Genomic DNA, 18,686 nt, shown 5'->3' on the forward strand with positions numbered 1-18,686 from the left:
GGAGTGGTGCCAGGAAAAGAACCTATCCCTCAAAGACAACAAAATGAAGGAGCTGATCATGAACAGCAGAGGGGGAACGCCCCCATCCACATCGACGGAACCCAAGTAGAGAGGGTGAAAAGCTTCAAGTTCCTCTGCGTGCACATCACTGACAACCTTAAATGGTCCATCCACACAGATAGTGTGGTGAAGGCAGCGCAACAGTGCCTCTGCAACCTCAGGAGGCTGAAGAAATTCAACTTGGCCCATAAGACCCTAGTGAACTTCTACAGATGCACCATTGAGAGCATCCTGTCTGGCTGTATAACCGCCTGGCAACAGCGGTGCTCTCGAGAGGGTGGTGCGGTCAGCCCAAATCATCACCGGGGCACACTGAGTGCCCTCCAGGACATCTACAGCACACCCAGGGTCACAGGAAGGTCAACAAGATCATCAAGGACCTCAGCCACCCGAGCCAAGGCCTGTTCATTCCGCTACCATCTAGAAGTCGGAGACAGTACAGGTGCATCAAAGCTGGGACCGAGAGGCTGAAAAACAGCTTCTATCTCCAGGCCATCAGCCTGTTAAATAGTTACAACTAGCCGGCCCCGACCAGTACCCTGCCCTGAACTTTAGTGACTGTTACTACACGGCTACCACCCGGTACTCAACCCTGCACCTTAGAGACTGCTGCCCAATGTACATAGTCATTGAACACTGGTCACTTTAATAATGTTTCCATACTGTTTTAACTACTTCATAATGTACAGTATATACTGTATTCTAGTCCAGGCTCATCCTATATAACTACTGCTGTAAACACCTTTTCTATTCATATACTGTCCATAATGTCTCCACACCATCATATACAGTGTATTTATATTCTGGACTCTGATATTGCTCGTTCTAATATTTATATATTTCTTAATTCCTTTCTTTATATTTTTGGAATTTGTGTGTATTGTTAGGTATTACTGCACTGTTGGAGCTAGGAACATAAGAATTTCACTACACCCGCGATAACGTCTGCAAAATATGTGTATGCAACCAATACAATTTGATTAGATTTTTTGGGATTACTTTCCGTTACTGTTGGATTTCTTTCCCCTTAAGAGGCATTAGAAGAATGCAAAAAATATCCATCAAATGTATTTGATGTATCATCACAGTGGTCTCTGGTGGAACAAACTTCAATTTGTGCCTATTTTCAATGCTGATTGAGTGTCATTGAGAAAACAGAAAGGTGTAAATGTATTTTTTCACAAACATCCTTTCTGAATTTATAAGTAATCCAATAAGTAACCAAGTTTTTCAAAAAGTATCTGTAATCTGATTACAATATATTTTTTCCTGGTAACGTAACTGATTAGTTCGTTTTTTTTGGTAATCAGATTACATGTAACTGATTACATGTAATCAGTTACTCTCCAACCCTGTTAAAACCATAGGTAGTAAGAGGAGTGCATTGATTACATTTTTTCTCCAGTGACGTTAATCGTCCCAGTACTCCAGGTTTTTTCCTAGAAGCATTACTCGCCTCACTGTTGAGTTCTATCTTAATCACCTCCATTCTCCTCCTGTCCCCGCTCCTTTCCCCTCCCCCTCCCCTGACTCCAGCAGCCGTTCCTGGAGGTTAAGGTTCTCGAGACGACCAAACGTTCCCGACGTAACCTGGGACTGGACTGCGATGAGCACTCCACTGAATCCCGCTGCTGCCGCTACCCGCTAACGGTGGACTTTGAGGCTTTCGGCTGGGACTGGATCATCGCTCCCAAGCGCTACAAGGCCAACTACTGTTCGGGCCAGTGCGAATACATGTTCATGCAGAAGTATCCACACACCCACCTGGTACAACACGCCAACCCCAGAGGCTCAGCAGGGCCCTGCTGTACCCCCACCAAGATGTCGCCCATCAACATGCTCTACTTTAACGACAAGCAGCAGATCATCCACGGCAAGATCCCTGGCATGGTGGTGGACAGATGTGGCTGCTCTTAGACCCAACGGAAGTCATGCATACTCGTGCACGCCTAACTCCACATCATTTCCACCCAAAACCCTGACTAAGCGCTCCTCTGGCACCAGACTTTCTCCCCCTTCTCACTCCGCCACAAAAAATCCCACTGGACCGACATTCTCTTAGTTATTCATTTTAGTCAAACGTAAAAATGAAATATGAAATGAAGATAGGACTGAGGCTGTGGTAGAAATATATATTGAATATTATAAAGGGGATGTGTCTGTGGAGCAGCTTGAGAAACTTATGGTAAATAAGACAAAACTATGTTTTAGGTGTTTGTTTGTTTTGTGGTTGGTTTTCTTCAAAGAAATGTTTGAAAGAAAATGTCTATCAGGTTTTTTGAAAAGATGGTGTCTTTGTTGAGATGTCCTGGATAGTGGATCCAGGCTGATGGAGGGAGACATTCCTAAGCAGTTACAGTATATTATAATTTTACCACATCTTTACTTCCAAGCAAATACAGTTCTGAGGTGAGGGGCCAAACTGTTTTATCTGTGTAAAAATTGCTTTATTCACATTTATACTCCTATCAATGGGATTTGATTTACAACCAAGACATTTATAGACAGTGCCAATAGAGGGGGACTTCATCTTCTAATTACCAGTGCTATTGTGCAATGCTTCACTTTTAGCATCTTTATGTCATTACAAAACAAATCTCCCTTACTTGTCTACTTTTAGACTTAAAAGTTTATGAAATGAATCCAAAATGTTTATGAAAATAATAATGTTCTAAAGGTTTAAAGTGTTGAGATCCAAAGCCAAACTCTGTGTCCTCTGAACCCTTTCACAGTTATATTGAGAAAAATAAGAAAAGAAAGGAGTTATTTCACTACCTTTAAAGGGGCAGTGCAGTCAAAAATGTGATTTCCCTATGTTTTATATTATTACCACACTGAGGTTAGAATAATACTGTGAAAATTATGATAATGCCCTTTTAGTGTAAGAGCTGTTTGAAAAAGCCGCCTGAAATTTCAGCTTGTTTTGCAAGGGTGGGGTTTTGGACCGCCTGGCGACATCATCAGGTGGTATGAGTTAATAAACAAATAACAGAGTTTGCCGTCCTCTCTGACAATGGGCAAGTTCATTTTGCATGGCCCAGTGCCCTGTGTAGGCAGAGTTTGTACATTTTAGACCATTCCATTGGTCCTTAAGTGAAATCTCCAGCCACCCGGTGCACCGGGCCATGCCAAACGAACTTGCCCAATAACAGCAAGTTTTCAGGTTATATGGCCTTCCCATTAGCCTCCTCCAATTAAGCTCCTCACTCAGACCACTCAAATTCCTTCTTGAGAAATAGCTTTGTGCTAAGAAGCTATTTTTGTTTCTTTTGAATATTTTAATTGAAAACAATCACAGTAAGGTACTTAACTGATACCAATAAATTATTTGATATTGAGACAAAAACACCTGCAATGGACCTTTAAAAGTGAACAGGAAAGGGTTGAAATACACATTCTACCTGTTTTACTGCAGAAGCTCACATAACAGCTCAGATGACCTCAATATCAACCTGCGCAAAATGTTTAGATGAACTAAGACAAACATGTCAAAGCTACACTCATAAAACCTTCTGGTTGGTCTAGGGCACACAATTTTAGAATTCAAGATTTGGCTTGTTAGATATTTGTAAAGCCCATCTTTGGATATCTATTACATATCAACTAAATCAAGAATTAAAAATCAAGAATATGGGAATCATGCAAGGGTGCCAGTTTACACTACTGTAATTGTCAGATTATGGAGTAAATTCCCAGTGAAAGGGAACCCCACAAGTATATTGACTAACCTGGTCCACATGAATATAGCCTACTTAGGCGGTGTTTACAAAGGCAAGCAAATTCTGATCTTTTCCCCACTAATTGGTCTTTTGACCAATCACATCAGATCTTTTTCAGAGTGGACCTGATTGATCAGAAGACAGATTAGTGGAAAAAAAGATCAGACTTGGGCTACCTGTGTAAACGCAGCCTTATATACTTCTGTCATTTTCACTCTGCATTTAACATTCCCATTTACACAAACAAACCTAATGATCAGAGGACCAAATTTATTCTGACAAGTTGCTATGGTGGGAATGTTAAAATGGTTGTGGCAAAGAAGACAACCTTGTGTTGGAAAGAAACTCAAATGCTTGATTGACATAGGGCTTCATACTAGTAAGTAAAGGGATGAAGAACTAGATTGTGAGTCATATGAAAATAAGGAACATTGATACGGACAAGAATACAGCTGAAATGCCATTTCTAGTTTAGAGAGAATATATATTTTGATTTAATATCTCAATGCCCCCACCCCCACCTCAACTGCATCTGTAACATGCAGTAAATATTGGAAGTGCTTGAACATAGCGTAGATTAGAAAGTCTGTCTTGTCTCCTGGATGTCAAAGCGAAGATATCCCTTTGTTAAAAACGAAAGCACTATGCTGTTGGATAAAGGAAGAGCCTTCTGACATTATATATAAATAATATATGTATATAATAAAAAGGGGTACAAAAAATACTTTCTGGGCACTACCTTACCAACAATAAATTTTGCACTATGGGACGTTCATGGCGTGAGGAGTCGTGTTGTTTGTGTTTGTGTTTTACCTTATCGAGCACAAGAGCTTTTACAATTGAAAAACGAACGGTCCAAGCATCTCGCGATACACCATGTGGATAGACTAGTGAGCCTATCACTTCTTTTGTTACCATCACGCTTTCCTGACTTCCTTTTCGTCTGAAGCGGAGGCCTGTCCATATTCTCACGCTCCTCTTACACTCATCTCAGAAACCTGGACTGACCAGCGGCCAAAAGGCCTCGTCGGCCTCCCGGGGTGATAAGTCGTGTGTTACAAGTGTCTGGACCGATGAACATAGAACGCTTTAAACTGGAAATGCCCCTCCGTCAACTTCAATCAATCTGTCATCAACTCTGAGAGACTTTTGTCCTTTTGAATTTGAGCGACTTGTGTTGACGGTCTAACACAGACATGTTTTGCCTTTGTGTGTTTTGAGTGAAAGTGCCCATTTTAGAATGGGAAAAAGTATCCAGGGATCGTTAGCCAAAGTAGAGGATGATGTGTGCTGTAACTTTTGTAACTGCAGGAATATATATGCTAAACAATTTCAAAGGGAGAAAAAAACGTGGTATGGGCAGCGGTTGGAAACAATTCAACTGGTCAAGTGTCTCTGTATTTATTAAGATCAAATCAATGAATTTCAAAGTATGTCTACCTCACTTCAGCATTCTGTTATAAATTTGACAGTTAGGTTTTGTTATGAGTTAATCTGTGCAAACTTGTAACCTGGATAGTAAACCCAAAAAAGTAGACTAAAGCCACAGGGTCGCCTTAGTCTCAAGTCAAGATTGAGTAATTGACAACTGAGTTCAAAAGAGTGACTGAAGCAAATAGCTAAAGGTAATGTATACTGACAAAAGAAGAAGAAAATCGCTGTGCCCAGGACCATGGCTGAACTCTGGTTAATGCTGTGGATAAAGTTGCATTTTGAATTTTTTTGTCTGTATACTGGTATGTGTAAGAAAGTGTTTTCATATATATAAATATATGAGAGGAAAAAATCTCTATGTAAATAAATACCCAAATGTTGACATTTTATGTTTTGGACAGGTTCTCCGCTTCTGTTTTTGCCAACTTTCTTTTGCTTTCATTTGTTCATCATGTTGTGTAGATAAAATTCACCCCAACATTGTAGTTTAATGGTTGTGCATATTAATAATTGTTCCATTGTTATTTTTTCTTTTTTGTTATTTGTTTTCTGTTTTATTTTGTACAATAAATCATTTATTTAGCTTACGAAATTCATGGCTGATTGATTGACCTTTCCCTGTGTTTCTCTGGCTACCCCTACCCTAGCCCACTGCCACACCTTACTTGTAGCATTTCCAGCTCCTAACTTATAAACATACCTGTCATGGGTCACACAAAATGCATTTAAGAGGTCAGGGACTGCCTGGTGGCACCCTGACTCTTGGGATGGTTGAGGGGTGAGGGTAACAGGAAACTGACATATTAATTCTGAGGCTAATTGGTGGAAGAGAGAGAGGAGGAGAGAAACAGGCCGAAGAGAAAGGTTTAGTGTTGGGAGGCCATTGTTTAGATTTCGTACGGGATCTAGCATGACCCAATTAATATGTCACCTGATAGGACGGCCTCTCATCAACCTAATTTAGCGAATCAATGGGGGACAAATGAGACTGAACACGGAGCTCTTTACTGATGCAAATGCACACAGACCACTCACCCCAGAGAAGAGAACATTGACGCCAGCAATGACATAAACCTTACGACACGCTCACACAAAAACGTTCCCAAACAAAACATTCACACACTCTGCCCGTAATCACACACACTGAAAATCAAACTCTCACCTATGCGCACACATCGATAGATATTCACAACTAATTTCTGGTCTATATGGACCACTAAAAGCCACAGGGGACCTGTTCTCAGTCAATGTCGTCTTCAATGAAAAACTGTCAAACTAGTAGAGCACAGATCATTTGAGGGGGGGTATGAGAGCTCTCAACTTCATGCTGCCAAAGGGCAATCAGATCCCCTCAGGTAAGCTACAAGTGACAGGCACTGGTTAAAGTGCTAAAGTGGCAATTATTTAGCTACTAACACTTTGTCCAACTTCCAGAACTACTCCTTATCATCATTAGTCATTTACATTATCACAAACATTACAGCTAAATGTGTCACTATACTTTAACACATAAAACATTAAACCACTGACAACAGCTACAAATCATAAAATATACCTGTTTAAATGCACTCGAGCAGAAAACAAGAAAAATATTAAAATCTTACAAAACTCTCAAGAAAGAGGGTTGGGAAGTTCATGATTGCAGCAATAGCCATAAAGTGAAGAAAAGTTCATTGAAGGTAAGTTGGGGGCAGCACTCAATAGGATTGATTGCTGAACACAGTAATCAGTAACACTTTTGTGTCCTGCTCAATAACAGACCAGTGTTCAGAGAGGGAGGTTGTTCAAGAAAAATCACACTTGTTCACTTGTGTGAAGGATGAAAGAGTCCAGTTCAGCCCATTTCAGGGACGCTTCAACTTCAAGTGATAATTGCCTCCATCCCAAATTACTGTCTCAGGGAATATTCAAGTGTGTTGGTTAAATTGTTTAAATATGAAGGGGGAAAAAACAGTATTGGTGGTGTTAGTAGGTATTGCTGATGCTATAGCATATGGTTAAGGAGACTTTTAGCTGGAGTTTGATTTAAATGATATTGTGAAATGTATTAAGAACAATTTGTCAGAAGTCCAATAACAGTCACATGTTTTATTACAGATCTAGAAACGATCTATTCATTATTAACTGTTTACAAACCCACTTAGCAAACGTGTTAAAGGAATAGTTCACCCAAATTAAAAATCACAGTGTAAGGAAAACAATATGAAAGTAGTCTTTGGAAAAGCAGAGCCACAACAATGCTTTTGTTTACCTGGCTCACGTTACCAAATGCCAACTAGCATTTCTGTTCAAAAATCAATGCCAAGTCAATACTTAATGTTTGAAATGCTATGCCTAAATCATCCCAAAGTGTCTGAAATGTATTTTGTAGCACTATTAAATTACTGTAAGATGATGCATTTCTCATGATGAAGTTAGCTTAAGTGTGCAGCCAGGAATCTAAACTGGCAAACTATTGAAGTGGATATCTGATATAACAATGAATTCCCAACTGAAAAGTAGCTTAGTGCCTCCACACTTGTTACAGCATGTCCACTGAGTGACATGTCATAAACCTGGAGCAGTGGTACCATAACACCTGGTTTGCAGGGGACTATTGACAGGTTTAGTTATATGTTGTTTAGTTATTAAAATCCCTGCCAGGGAACATCAGCCCCTTCTCCCCTCCAGAGCAGAGCAGATACATCAGGACCATCCCTCCCCTGGAGGAGTTCCTTTAACACCTGATGGGGTACACAGACTTTTTTCCCAACAGCAATAGGACTCAAGGGTTTTTAGGACACTTGTGGGAAATTGGATAAAATCTTTAATTTCCCAACTTTTACATACTGTAAAGATTATTTCTTACTGAACAGCAAAGGTTGGTATTTTACCACTGTAAAACAAGAGTAACAAGTTAAAAAAATACAAAATTAAATCATTAAAAAAGTACAAATATAAAATGGAATCAATTATTTCCAAATCGTTCTGCACGTTTCCTCTTCTTTGCCTGAAATGGGGGGGAAATGAACATGTAAGGAACATTCTACATAAATGTCATGTGTTTCAAATGTATACAGAAGAGCATATACATAATTAATTGTAAATTGTGACTCAGGATTTATATTTGTGGAATATGCATGTGCAACAATAATAAATAGATCTTTCTTATCAAGTGAGATTAGAATTGCTGAATTATTATTTAAATGACGGGGTGGTGGTGAGGAAGCAGAAACATCACATCAGAGTATTAAGTCAGTATCAAAACAAGCAGGCCTGATACCTGCAACATTACAACTGCAAGCATCATCCTTACATATATGACTTAGTAATTTGATTACTTATTTATGCAAAATAATTAATAACCATATTGTATGCTAGATATCATAACAGCAGAACTAAGCAATGCACAAAACACTAACTGCTTGTCATTGCTGGATGACTATATAGATCATCGACATGCTCCGATATCATCTGGAATTCCTGTGTGTATGTTCAAGGGAACATCAATCATTCAAGACATTTTCAAAAAACTCAAGGTAGAAACTTTGAGAACTGTAAAGTTAAACTCGACGCTGTATACCCCATGAACTTCGGAAACAATTACATTTTCCAAGAATATGAATTGTGGAATGTGGAAATTAAGCAATCATTTACACTTGTTAAAGATGACTCACATTACATTTACCCAACATATTTTACACATCTATTGACTCAAAATAGGTTCATAACATCAACTAAAATGTTTGATTTTGGTTTTCTCTTTCAAACACCACCTAAATATTGAGGCAATGCCCAATTATTCTTCTTTCAGAAGTTTGCTATTCTTCATTCTTTTTCTGTTCTAAAACATTCTAATAGCAACTTACAAAACATTCTTATACCCTCCTTCCCAACACAACTATGTGAACATTTCATTCGCTTATTTTGAATGTTTCTCACAACAGTGTTTGATTACTTACAAATCTGTCCCACCAGCTCTCTTTTGGCAACAACAGGTCATAGCCCAAGAACGTGAAAACAAAACCTTTTGTACCTCGCTATCTTCGGCCCCAACTACAGCAGCAGCAGTGAGAATCCCAAATCTCTCCTTCCTCTTTTTCAGCTTCTCATCGACTTCAACCTGCAACACAACATCAGAAATGGATGAGGAGACTTAGACTTTTGGAAAAGCAACAAATAAATGACATTCCGCTGACAGAAATGCAAAAGTACATTGAGTAAGGGGGAAGAAAAATACCCCCAAATTCTGGGTGTAAATTAAAAGGGCTGAAATTCTGGTGGCCTGGCGAATAATGTTAAGGTTATGCAAGGACACAGCAAGCTTTTCCCTCACACACTGTGTTCTGGCAAGAGATTGCCAACAAGAACAAACTGACAGATTCCAGGTCACTGGTCAAACCTCCAAAACACAACCCTTGAGGTCGGCTCCATCCCCGTCCACATTCCATAACCAACGTGAGGAGCGGGATGGGCTGAGAGTGAGGACGCCGCATACAGCATTACTAGCTTAAAGACCAACAAAGAAGGCAAATATGAGCTTTTGGTTGCGCTACCACCATAATTGTTGAATTAAGAAGAAAAATAAGTTGGTCAAAGTTACATATTTTTCTGAAGTTTACAATTGTGGCCATAGGCTACTTCAGCAATAATCAAATCGAAGTTTATTGGTCAAGTGTACAGGATACAGGGTGTAAACGGTACAGTGAAATGCTTCCTAGCAAGCGCTCCTCACCATAGGTTTCTAGACTAACTTTTTCCACTGGTGGCACCGGTGATAATGTTTTTTCAGTTAATGGCACAAGCACATGATTTGGCGCTGCGCAGGTACCTGAGGCCCATAATGTACCTGCATTCCATACAGAACCAGGCTAAAAATGACTAGCCATCTTTTAAATTAGAATGCCCTTGCAGGGCTTGACATTCAGATAAATATGCCATTGGCACACCGGGCCAGTGCCAACTGAAAGCTACTGGCCCCCAATGAAAAGAATACTTGCCTGGAAAAGCAGATGCTGCACGCATCATTTAAATGTTATCTTTAATTTGCGGGCTGAACAAGTAGCCTATAGTCTATAATGACCTAACCTCCATACACAAATATTACAATTTTAACTTGACAATATCAGATTTACATTGATTGTTTGAAGATAAAAAAAATGTAACCTTTGCGCAATCTCAAAAAGTGTGTTATTGTTAGCGATGTTGAAGTCAATATACAGTTGTAGGGCTCTATAAAATCTGCTTTTGGTAAATTCAGTTTTCCCCATTTAGTTTTTCCAGGTTTCCCTATTTTTTTCAGGTTTTCACACTTTTTTTAATAGAAAAACTACAAAAATCTGATGTTCTAAGTCCACAACAATGCTTAAACCACATCAGAAGAAGGTGTAGTTGGGGGTGTAGTTTCCCATTAATTCAGTTTGCCGACGACACGATTGTGGTAGGCCTGATCACCGACAACGATGAGACATGCTATAGGGAGGAAGTCAGAGACATGGTTGTGTGGTGCCAGGACAACAACCTCTCCCACAACGTCAGTAAGACAAAGGAGCAGATCATGGACTACAGAGGAAACGGAGGGCCGAGCACGCCGCAATTCACATTGACGTGGCTGTAGTGAAGTGGGTCCAGAGCTTCAAGTTCCTCTGTGTTCACATCACTAAGGTTCTATCATGGTCCAAACAAACCAGCACAGTCGTGAAGAGGGCACGACATCGCCTCATCCACATCAATAGGCTGAAAAGATTTGTCATTGGTCCCCATATCCTCAAAAAGTTATACAGCTGCACCACCGAGAGCATCCTGACCGGTTGCATCACCGCCTGGTATGGCAACTGCTCGGCATCTGACCGTAAGGCGCTACACAGGGTAGTGAGTACAGCCCAGTACATCACTGGGCCCAAGCTTCCTGCCATCCAGGATCTATATACTAGGCGATGTCAGAGGAAGGCCCAAAAAATTGTCAAAGACTCCAGTCACCCAGGTCATAGACTGTTGTCTCTACTACCGCACGGCAAGCGGCACCAGAGCACCAAGCCTAGTCTAGGCTCCTTAACAGCTTCTACCTCCAAGCCATAAGACTGCTGAACAATTAATCAAATGGCCACCCACACTATACATTGACACCCCTGCTACTGCTGATACTCGCTGTTTATTATCTATGTATAGTCACTTTACCCCTACCTACATGTACAAATTACCTCGACTAAACTGTACCCCCGCATACTGACTTGGTACCGGTACCCCCTGTATATAGCCTCGGTATTGTTATTTTATTGTGTTATTTTTCATATAATTTTTTACTTTAGTTTATTTAGTAAATATTTTCTTAACTCTATTTCTTGAACTGGATTGTTGGTTAAGGGCTTATAAGTAAGCATTTCACGGTAAGGTTGTATTCGGCGCATGCGACAAATAAAATTTGATTTGATTGAAGCCACATACCAGTCTATCAACCAAGCTTCCCCTTAAAACCCTGGTTCTCCAGATACCGACCATTCTCAATTTAAGATACTGCTTTTCTAGTACTGCCAGAGAAATTCCTTACCAGAAGACCTCCATTCGCTGGAAAGTGATAAAGCAGTCCCCTTGAAAAGCTGCCTGCAAATCCTCTCTCTTGAATTAGAAAAGTCCACAGGTCTCATTCGAGTTGGGGGCCGGCTCTGAAGATCCGAGATTCTCAAACCAGAATTGTGCATGCATCAGTGCTAGATTTGAAGAACCCAATCACGTAGCTCCAGTCTCAAACACTATGATGACAAGCTTCTCCATCCTCGTGCTGACATCCACAGTCATTTCTGGTTTTGAAGGGACGTCGAAGCTGTGAGTCTGAACAACATTCAAATGCAGAGAATGGAAAGCCATACCCCATGTGCCTAAAGTGTCTGACCTACACTATATATACAAAAGTATGTGGACACCCCTTCAAATTAGTGGATTCGGCTACTTCAGCCACACCCGTTGCTGACAGGTGTATAAAATCGAGCACACAGCCATGCAATCTCAGTAGACAAACATTGGCAGTAGAATGTCCTTACTGTAGAGCTCAGTAACTTTCAACGTGGCACCGTCATAGGATGCCACCTTTCAAAAAAAGTCAGTTCGTCAAATTTCTGCCCTGCTGGAGCTGCTATTGTGAAGTGGAAATGTCTAGGAGCAACAACGGCTCAGGAGCGAAGTAGTAGGCCACATAAGCTCACAGAGCGGGACCGCCGAGTGCTGAAGCGCATAAAAATTGTCTGTCCTCAGTTGCAACACTCACTACAGAGCTCCAAACTGCTTCTGGAAGCAACTTCAGCACAATAACTGTTCGTCAGCAACTTCATGAAATGGGTTGCCATGGCTGAGTAGCCTCACACAAGCCTAAGATGCGTAATGCCAAGCGTCGGCTGAAGTGCTGTAAAGCTTGCCTCCATTGGACTCTGGAGAAATGGAAACGCGTACTCTGGAGTGATTTATCACGCTTCACCATCTGGCAGTCAGACGGACGAATCTGGGTTTGGTGGATGCCAGGAAAACGCTACCTGCCCGAATACATAGTGCCAACTGTAAAGTTTGGTGGAGGAAGAATAATGTTCTGGGGCTGTGTTTTATGGTTTGGGCTAGGCCCCTTAGTTTCAGTAAAGGGAAATCTTAATACTACAGCATAGTGACATTCTAGACAATTCTGTGCTTCCAACTTCGTGGCAACAGTTTGGGGAAGGCCCTTTGCTGTTTCAGCATGACAATGCTGCCGTGCACAAAGGTAGGCCCATACATACATGTTTTTATTAGAACGGTGTGGAAGAACTTGACTGGCCTGCACAGAGCCCTGACCTCAACCCCATTGAACACCTTTGGGATGAATTGGAACGCCGACTGCGAGCCAGGCCTAATCACCCAACATCTGTGCCCTACCTCACTAACGCTCATGGCTGACTGGAAGCAAGTCCCTGCAGCAATGTTCCAACATCTAGTGGAAAGCCTCCCTAGAAGAGTGGAGGCTGTTATAGCAGCAAAAGGGGGACCAACTCCATATTAATGGCCATGATTTTGGAATGAGTTGTTCGACGAGCAGGTGTCCACATACTTTTGGTCATGTAGTGTTACTTCTTCCTGGCTCTGCCTTCACCAACCACCCTTCTATTCAACAGGAATGGATCGTTTTGGCCCCTTCACAGTGAAGATGTGCCGAAGGAATGAGAAGAAGAGGTGGAGAGTCTTTTCATTTCCAATTACTTGATACTATTTTCACAAGATATTGATGAACAGAAGAACATAATCATGTACTGAGAGGATAAGTTTGTCACAAAAGATTGAGTTGAGGGAAGAGTTGTTTCAGTGTTGGCCTATGAAAAGAGTTGTGCATTTCTTTAAGGCCTGCACAGTCAGTGAAAGGCTCTGTGGGTTCTCCATAGTTCACATGGCAAACTCTCAAAAACCGGTTGTCCCCCCCTGCCCCTGTGATGCCTTAAGCAGAGGCCAGTGTTGACACAGTGCTGGCCAATCTAACTTTGATTGTCAGGAGCAGGGAACAGCAATCCCCCCCTCCACCCCCCGAGATCATCAAGTTCATCCCCCCCCACCCCTAGAACAATATTCAGCCATTCCTGGGCCTCACGGAGTGAGCTCACTGGAGTTAATCTCTCAGGCCTCTCTATCCTCCCTCTCTTGCTCTCCCTCTTCCTCGCTCTCCTCCTTTCTCTACTCACAAAGCCATTCTAGAACAGCTTGAATTAGTGACAGTTATTATTCAGACTAATGAGTAAAAAATCAGAGGCTACAATAGTGGACCATGGCATGTAGCTAAGTGCATTCATAAATCTATCATTCTTAGCTAAATGCAAAAACGGAGGGAAAAATGAACCGGTCAGAGGCGAGATGACGGGTCTAACACTTTTCGTATGATGTCACTTTTCCCACAAATCACAACCTTGCCCACAGAAACAGTCAAATACGAAAGCTTTCAGACATTGCTATTTCTGATTAACAGAAACCGACAAAGAACTCTCGATCATCTCTGAACCTTGACATCACCCACTGGGCAAAAACTGGTTGAATCAACGTTGTTTCCACATAATTTCAACCCCCCAAAATCTATGTGATGACATTGAATCAACGTGGAAAATTAAATTTGGGTTTGCAAAAAGTAAATAAAAATATATATTTTTTAACCTAAATCCAATGATGTGATCTTTTTTTGATTTCACATTGAATTCCCGTTAGTTGACAATTCTACTACTGTACATAGCATTTTAGTTACCATTTATACACACTGCATATTTATTTATATACTGGATTCTTGCTCACTGTAATATATATTGCTGAGCGATTAGTGGTTTTTGAGGTCGGTTCAGTTTCGATTATTATAATTTTTTTGATGAAATGCACTATGCACTGTGAGTTGAATGCTGTAACACAGAATAAAACAATGAATAAAGTCCCATGATGGTAGTGACCATTACTGCTTATCACTTATTAACCATCATTTATTCACATTACTTTAATCAAATTTAAGTTGTGTATCTGTTTTATTTGATTACTATTATTTAATTCCAAGTCATCACCTCATCTCTATAGAGCTGCTGCCTTATACTGTCTGACAAAATGGTTCTTTAAAATAAATAAGGCATATTTTTTGACTGCTGAATGCCAACTATTGTTCACTTAGATCATGTATTTTCAGGACGAGATACCTCACGAAGCAACTGCTCTCTATCCCTCTCGATCATGCAAATCCCCATCCAAATCCAGCAGTTTAAGCTTGAGATATGTATTTTTTGCATGGGCTGCGTCTCAATCAACCGTATCCACCCAATGTTGGCCTTCTGAAAATCGGTAGCGTCTGAACGCTTTAGCTTACAAACTAATATGACCACTCTATAGAAAGGGGACTCGTCTGAAGGTAACCCATACAAACGAATGGAAGTATGGAGGTAGTTTTGTGCCAACAAAAATAAGGGGTTAAATGTGTCAAAAAATATATACATTTCCTGAGCTTTCTTATATCTCCAAGATATAGGACACTTCAAAGCCTTATTCAGTAGTAAAGGCCAAATTAAATATTGTTTCAAATCATTTTTAAATATAGATTTTTTTTATACCTAAAGGGGTCATAAAATTAAAAATCAAAAGCTAAATGATCCATGGTATGACCATCTTAAAACAATTCCATATGTTAGCTTAGTATCCCCCCCAACAGCTTAAGATTGAGGTTCAAAATAAAATAGAACTACCAATTTATTTCCTGCTGTATATATCATTCTTAGTATATCTTGTGTAAATTCATTTGGTGTAGATGCGTATAGATTGCATTTGGATTACTGTTACAGTGCTATATGGGTTAATTGGATTCGTTCCGACATTTCTTTATTTCTTGTTCTTAGTTTAAGTTCATTATTTGTGTACACCTGTTTGAGATTTTACTGCATTGTCAGGAGCTAGTAACATAAGCATGTTGCTGCACCCGCTATAACATCTGCTAAACTGTGTAAGCGACTAATAAACTTTGTTTTGAACTCAACCAAATGTAAATCAAAACAAGACGTTGAACTGACGTCTGTGCCCCTATTCTGAGGGACATTAAATTATGTGACATGTCAAGAAGCCTTCTTTATTTTCCCAGATATGTATGGCCAGATAGGACAGATGGCCCTCTATACTTCTATTCAAAAGTGTGTGCGTACATTTGAGTGTGGTTCCATACACTTTGTGGGGAGGGGGGGGGGGGGGGAGGCATTGCTATTATAATTCCAGATTCAAATGCAGATAGAGCTGAAAGTCCGGCCAAGCCTCCTCCTTAAAAATCACACATGTAAATGATGGTCCTTCAAATGAGTAGACAAATGCCTTGTCTATGTGTGGAGAATGATAAATGACCGAAGCTGGGGATTCAGTTATTCACTCATTCATTCTCAGGACCGATAAATTAAATTTGGCTCATTGCTTTTCTTCAATTCAAATTAAAGTATGCATGATGTGGTAATGCAGAAAACGGCTCCTCAATTGTCTTTTGTGGAATGCAGGGTAGGGAGAGGGGGGCACAGCGTAGTGATTGCCGGCCATCACATATGGGGGAAGTCATCAGTGTCACCCCACTCAAATTCAAACCGTTGCAGATATAAAAAGATTTCCACAATGATTTAGGTGCTGGTGGGAGCCTTTCATAGCATAGCAGTGACAGTGAGTGGCTTTGCGGTGTAATAGGCACTAGTGTTCCACTGTATCCTGATACCTCCGTACTATTTCAATACTATAACATGAAAAACGGTTCAGTAATAGATTGAGAGATGATGAAATCTGTCTATCAGTGCAGCCTATGTCCCCTTATAGCGTGAGTGCACAGTGCTTGGTCCACTTACTCATTGCTAGCTCTAGCCTGTCCTGGGGAATGACTGCACTCACTGGGAGTCTGGGATGCATCATGTTAGCTCCCCACTGCACAGAAATGAACACACTTGAATAATGCAAATGGAAAGGAAACAGATTGTTTTTCATCTGTCACCCCATGAAGTCAGCAAAAACAAGCTCAACTCAATGCATGCACACACTCTTAGAATATGCATTCACCTGTACATGTAACCTCAGTAAATGGGTACACAGAAGAGAAATGGAGAGCAGAGGATAAGGGGGGTGTGGGGGATACAGTTTTGAACTCTAGGCTTGTTTACACAATTTCTATAACAGCCATCCACCATACATTCTAATGAGTTGGTGATTAATCAGACTGGTGATTTTATGCTCACTCATGATTTTAAGTTAAAAGAACAGAGATTTTTAAATTGTGTATATGATGTTAGAGTTAGTCAAACATATTTGCTTCTAAATACAGGTAGATATGGTTTGTATGACTTAAAGGAATAATCCACTCAAAACTACAAATCCCTATGATTTACATTGTTAAATAATGTAAATATATGAGAACAATATAGGTTGCGATTTTTTGGGCCATTTCAGCATTATAATAAGCAACGTGAAAATTGTGGAAATCTGCAGTGCTCCAGTTGACTACAAAACCCACAATACAATGCTTCCCCTAGAAAGGCTGGATGGGTAGCAAGGTAGCTAGCTAGAAAACGTAACACACAATAATACATAATTCAATATCAGCATGTGAAGTATTTAGCTAGTTGTAAAATCCTTGAAACAGACGGCATTATCTGACTATGTTCAACCTGGAAGAGATTGGGTTTCTAGCTCAAAGCTGTGTGAGTCAAGTTTCTATGGCAACGCGCAAGGGCCCTGCGAGCCTGCAAGATTGAAGACAAGAGGAGAAAACTGCTTTGCGCAATGGTAGTTGAAGGAAGAAAGGATATTAACATTTGAACAAAATATACACTTTGTCGTAACGATTTAGACAGATGGATGGGCTCCCGACTGGCGCAGCGTTCTAAGGCACTGCATCTCAGTGCTAGAGGCGTCACTACAGACACCCTGGTTCGAATCCAGGCTGTATCACAACCAGCCGTGATTGGGAGTCCAATAGGGCGGCGCACAATTGGCCCAGCATCGTCCGGTTTTGGCTGGTGTAGGCCGTCATTGTAAATAAGAATTTGTTCTTAACTGACTTGCCTAGTTAAATAAAGGTTACACGTGTTCAAGACAAAAATACGTAGTGGCTGCGGTTATAGATTTCTTTATGTAGCTGCTTCCCACTCCGCTGCCTACATAGCAGCTTGCTCAGTGCTCCCCTGCCGCTTTGATTGGCGATGACGCCTTTATCTGGTGTAGCTTACATACAAACTTCATGTTGTACACAAAGGACATGGTTGAAATGTTCGAACTATTGAATTCCATGCCTCAGTAGGCTATTAATAGAGATTCTCCTGTACTTTGCATACTTTTTAGCCTGTAGTTCTGAAAGTAGCACGCACGGTCCCCAACAATTGCATACTACTTCACATACAGTACCGGTCAAGTTTTAGAACACCTACTCATTCAAGGGTTTTTCTTTCTTTTTTACTATTTTCCACATTGTAGAATAATAGTTAAGACATCAAAACCATGAAATAACACATATGGAATCATGCAGTAACCAAAAAAGTGTTAAACAAATCAACATTTATTTTATATTTCATATTCTTCAAATAGCTACCCTTTGCCTTGATGACAGCTTTGCACACTCTTGGCATTCGCTCAACCAGTTTCATGAGGTAGTCACCTGGAATGCATTTCAATTAACAGATGTGCCTTCTCACAGATTCAGTGCCTTAGACCGCTGCGCCACGCAGGAGCCATGTACAGATCATTCAGAAAGTGTTCACACCCCTTGACTTTTTCCACAATTTGGTGTGTTACAGCCTGAATTAAGAATGTATTAAATAGAGATTTTTGGGGGTCCTATGTAAGTTGGACATCACAGAATAAATAGGAATGATCCACCAGTACCCACAAATCATTCAGGGGGAGAGCAATAAAAAATGAAGACATAAAATGTGAAAATGTGTTCTGCCCATCCCACCCCCATTCCCAAAACCTGCAAGGCCTCTCTACAAGCTCAACTGCAGATTGTCAAAA

General features: G+C 40.6%; 2 protein-coding genes across 5 annotated transcripts in view; one reads left to right on the top strand and one right to left on the bottom strand.

The window, feature by feature from the left end:
* The window catches only part of LOC106565435 (growth/differentiation factor 11), a 54,589-nt gene extending 48,784 nt beyond the window's left edge, over positions 1-5,805 (top strand). Inside the window, exon 3 of one of the 2 annotated variants that reach the window (XM_014132571.3) lies at positions 1,597-5,805. In XM_014132571.3, coding sequence (XP_013988046.2) covers positions 1,597-1,977 — 381 coding nt within the window. In that variant the 3' untranslated portion in view covers positions 1,978-5,805. The remainder of the gene's footprint in view (positions 1-1,596) is intronic. The other variant, XM_014132572.3, reaches the window with a different exon arrangement.
* Positions 5,806-7,286: 1,481 nt separating this feature from the next.
* sarnp (SAP domain containing ribonucleoprotein) overlaps positions 7,287-18,686 on the bottom strand; it is a 64,589-nt gene continuing 53,189 nt past the window's right edge. For all 3 annotated transcript variants that reach the window (XM_014132575.2, XM_045691600.2, XM_014132573.3), the window contains 2 exons: positions 9,229-9,315; positions 7,287-8,202 (listed from right to left, as the gene is read on the bottom strand). In XM_014132575.2, the coding sequence (XP_013988050.1) occupies positions 8,161-8,202; positions 9,229-9,315 (129 nt within the window). In that variant the 3' untranslated portion in view covers positions 7,287-8,160. The remainder of the gene's footprint in view (positions 8,203-9,228; positions 9,316-18,686) is intronic.

The sequence above is a fragment of the Salmo salar genome, chromosome 12 (genome assembly GCF_965601325.2).
Source record: "Salmo salar chromosome 12, fSalSal1, whole genome shotgun sequence".
Lineage (NCBI taxonomy): Eukaryota > Metazoa > Chordata > Actinopteri > Salmoniformes > Salmonidae > Salmo > Salmo salar.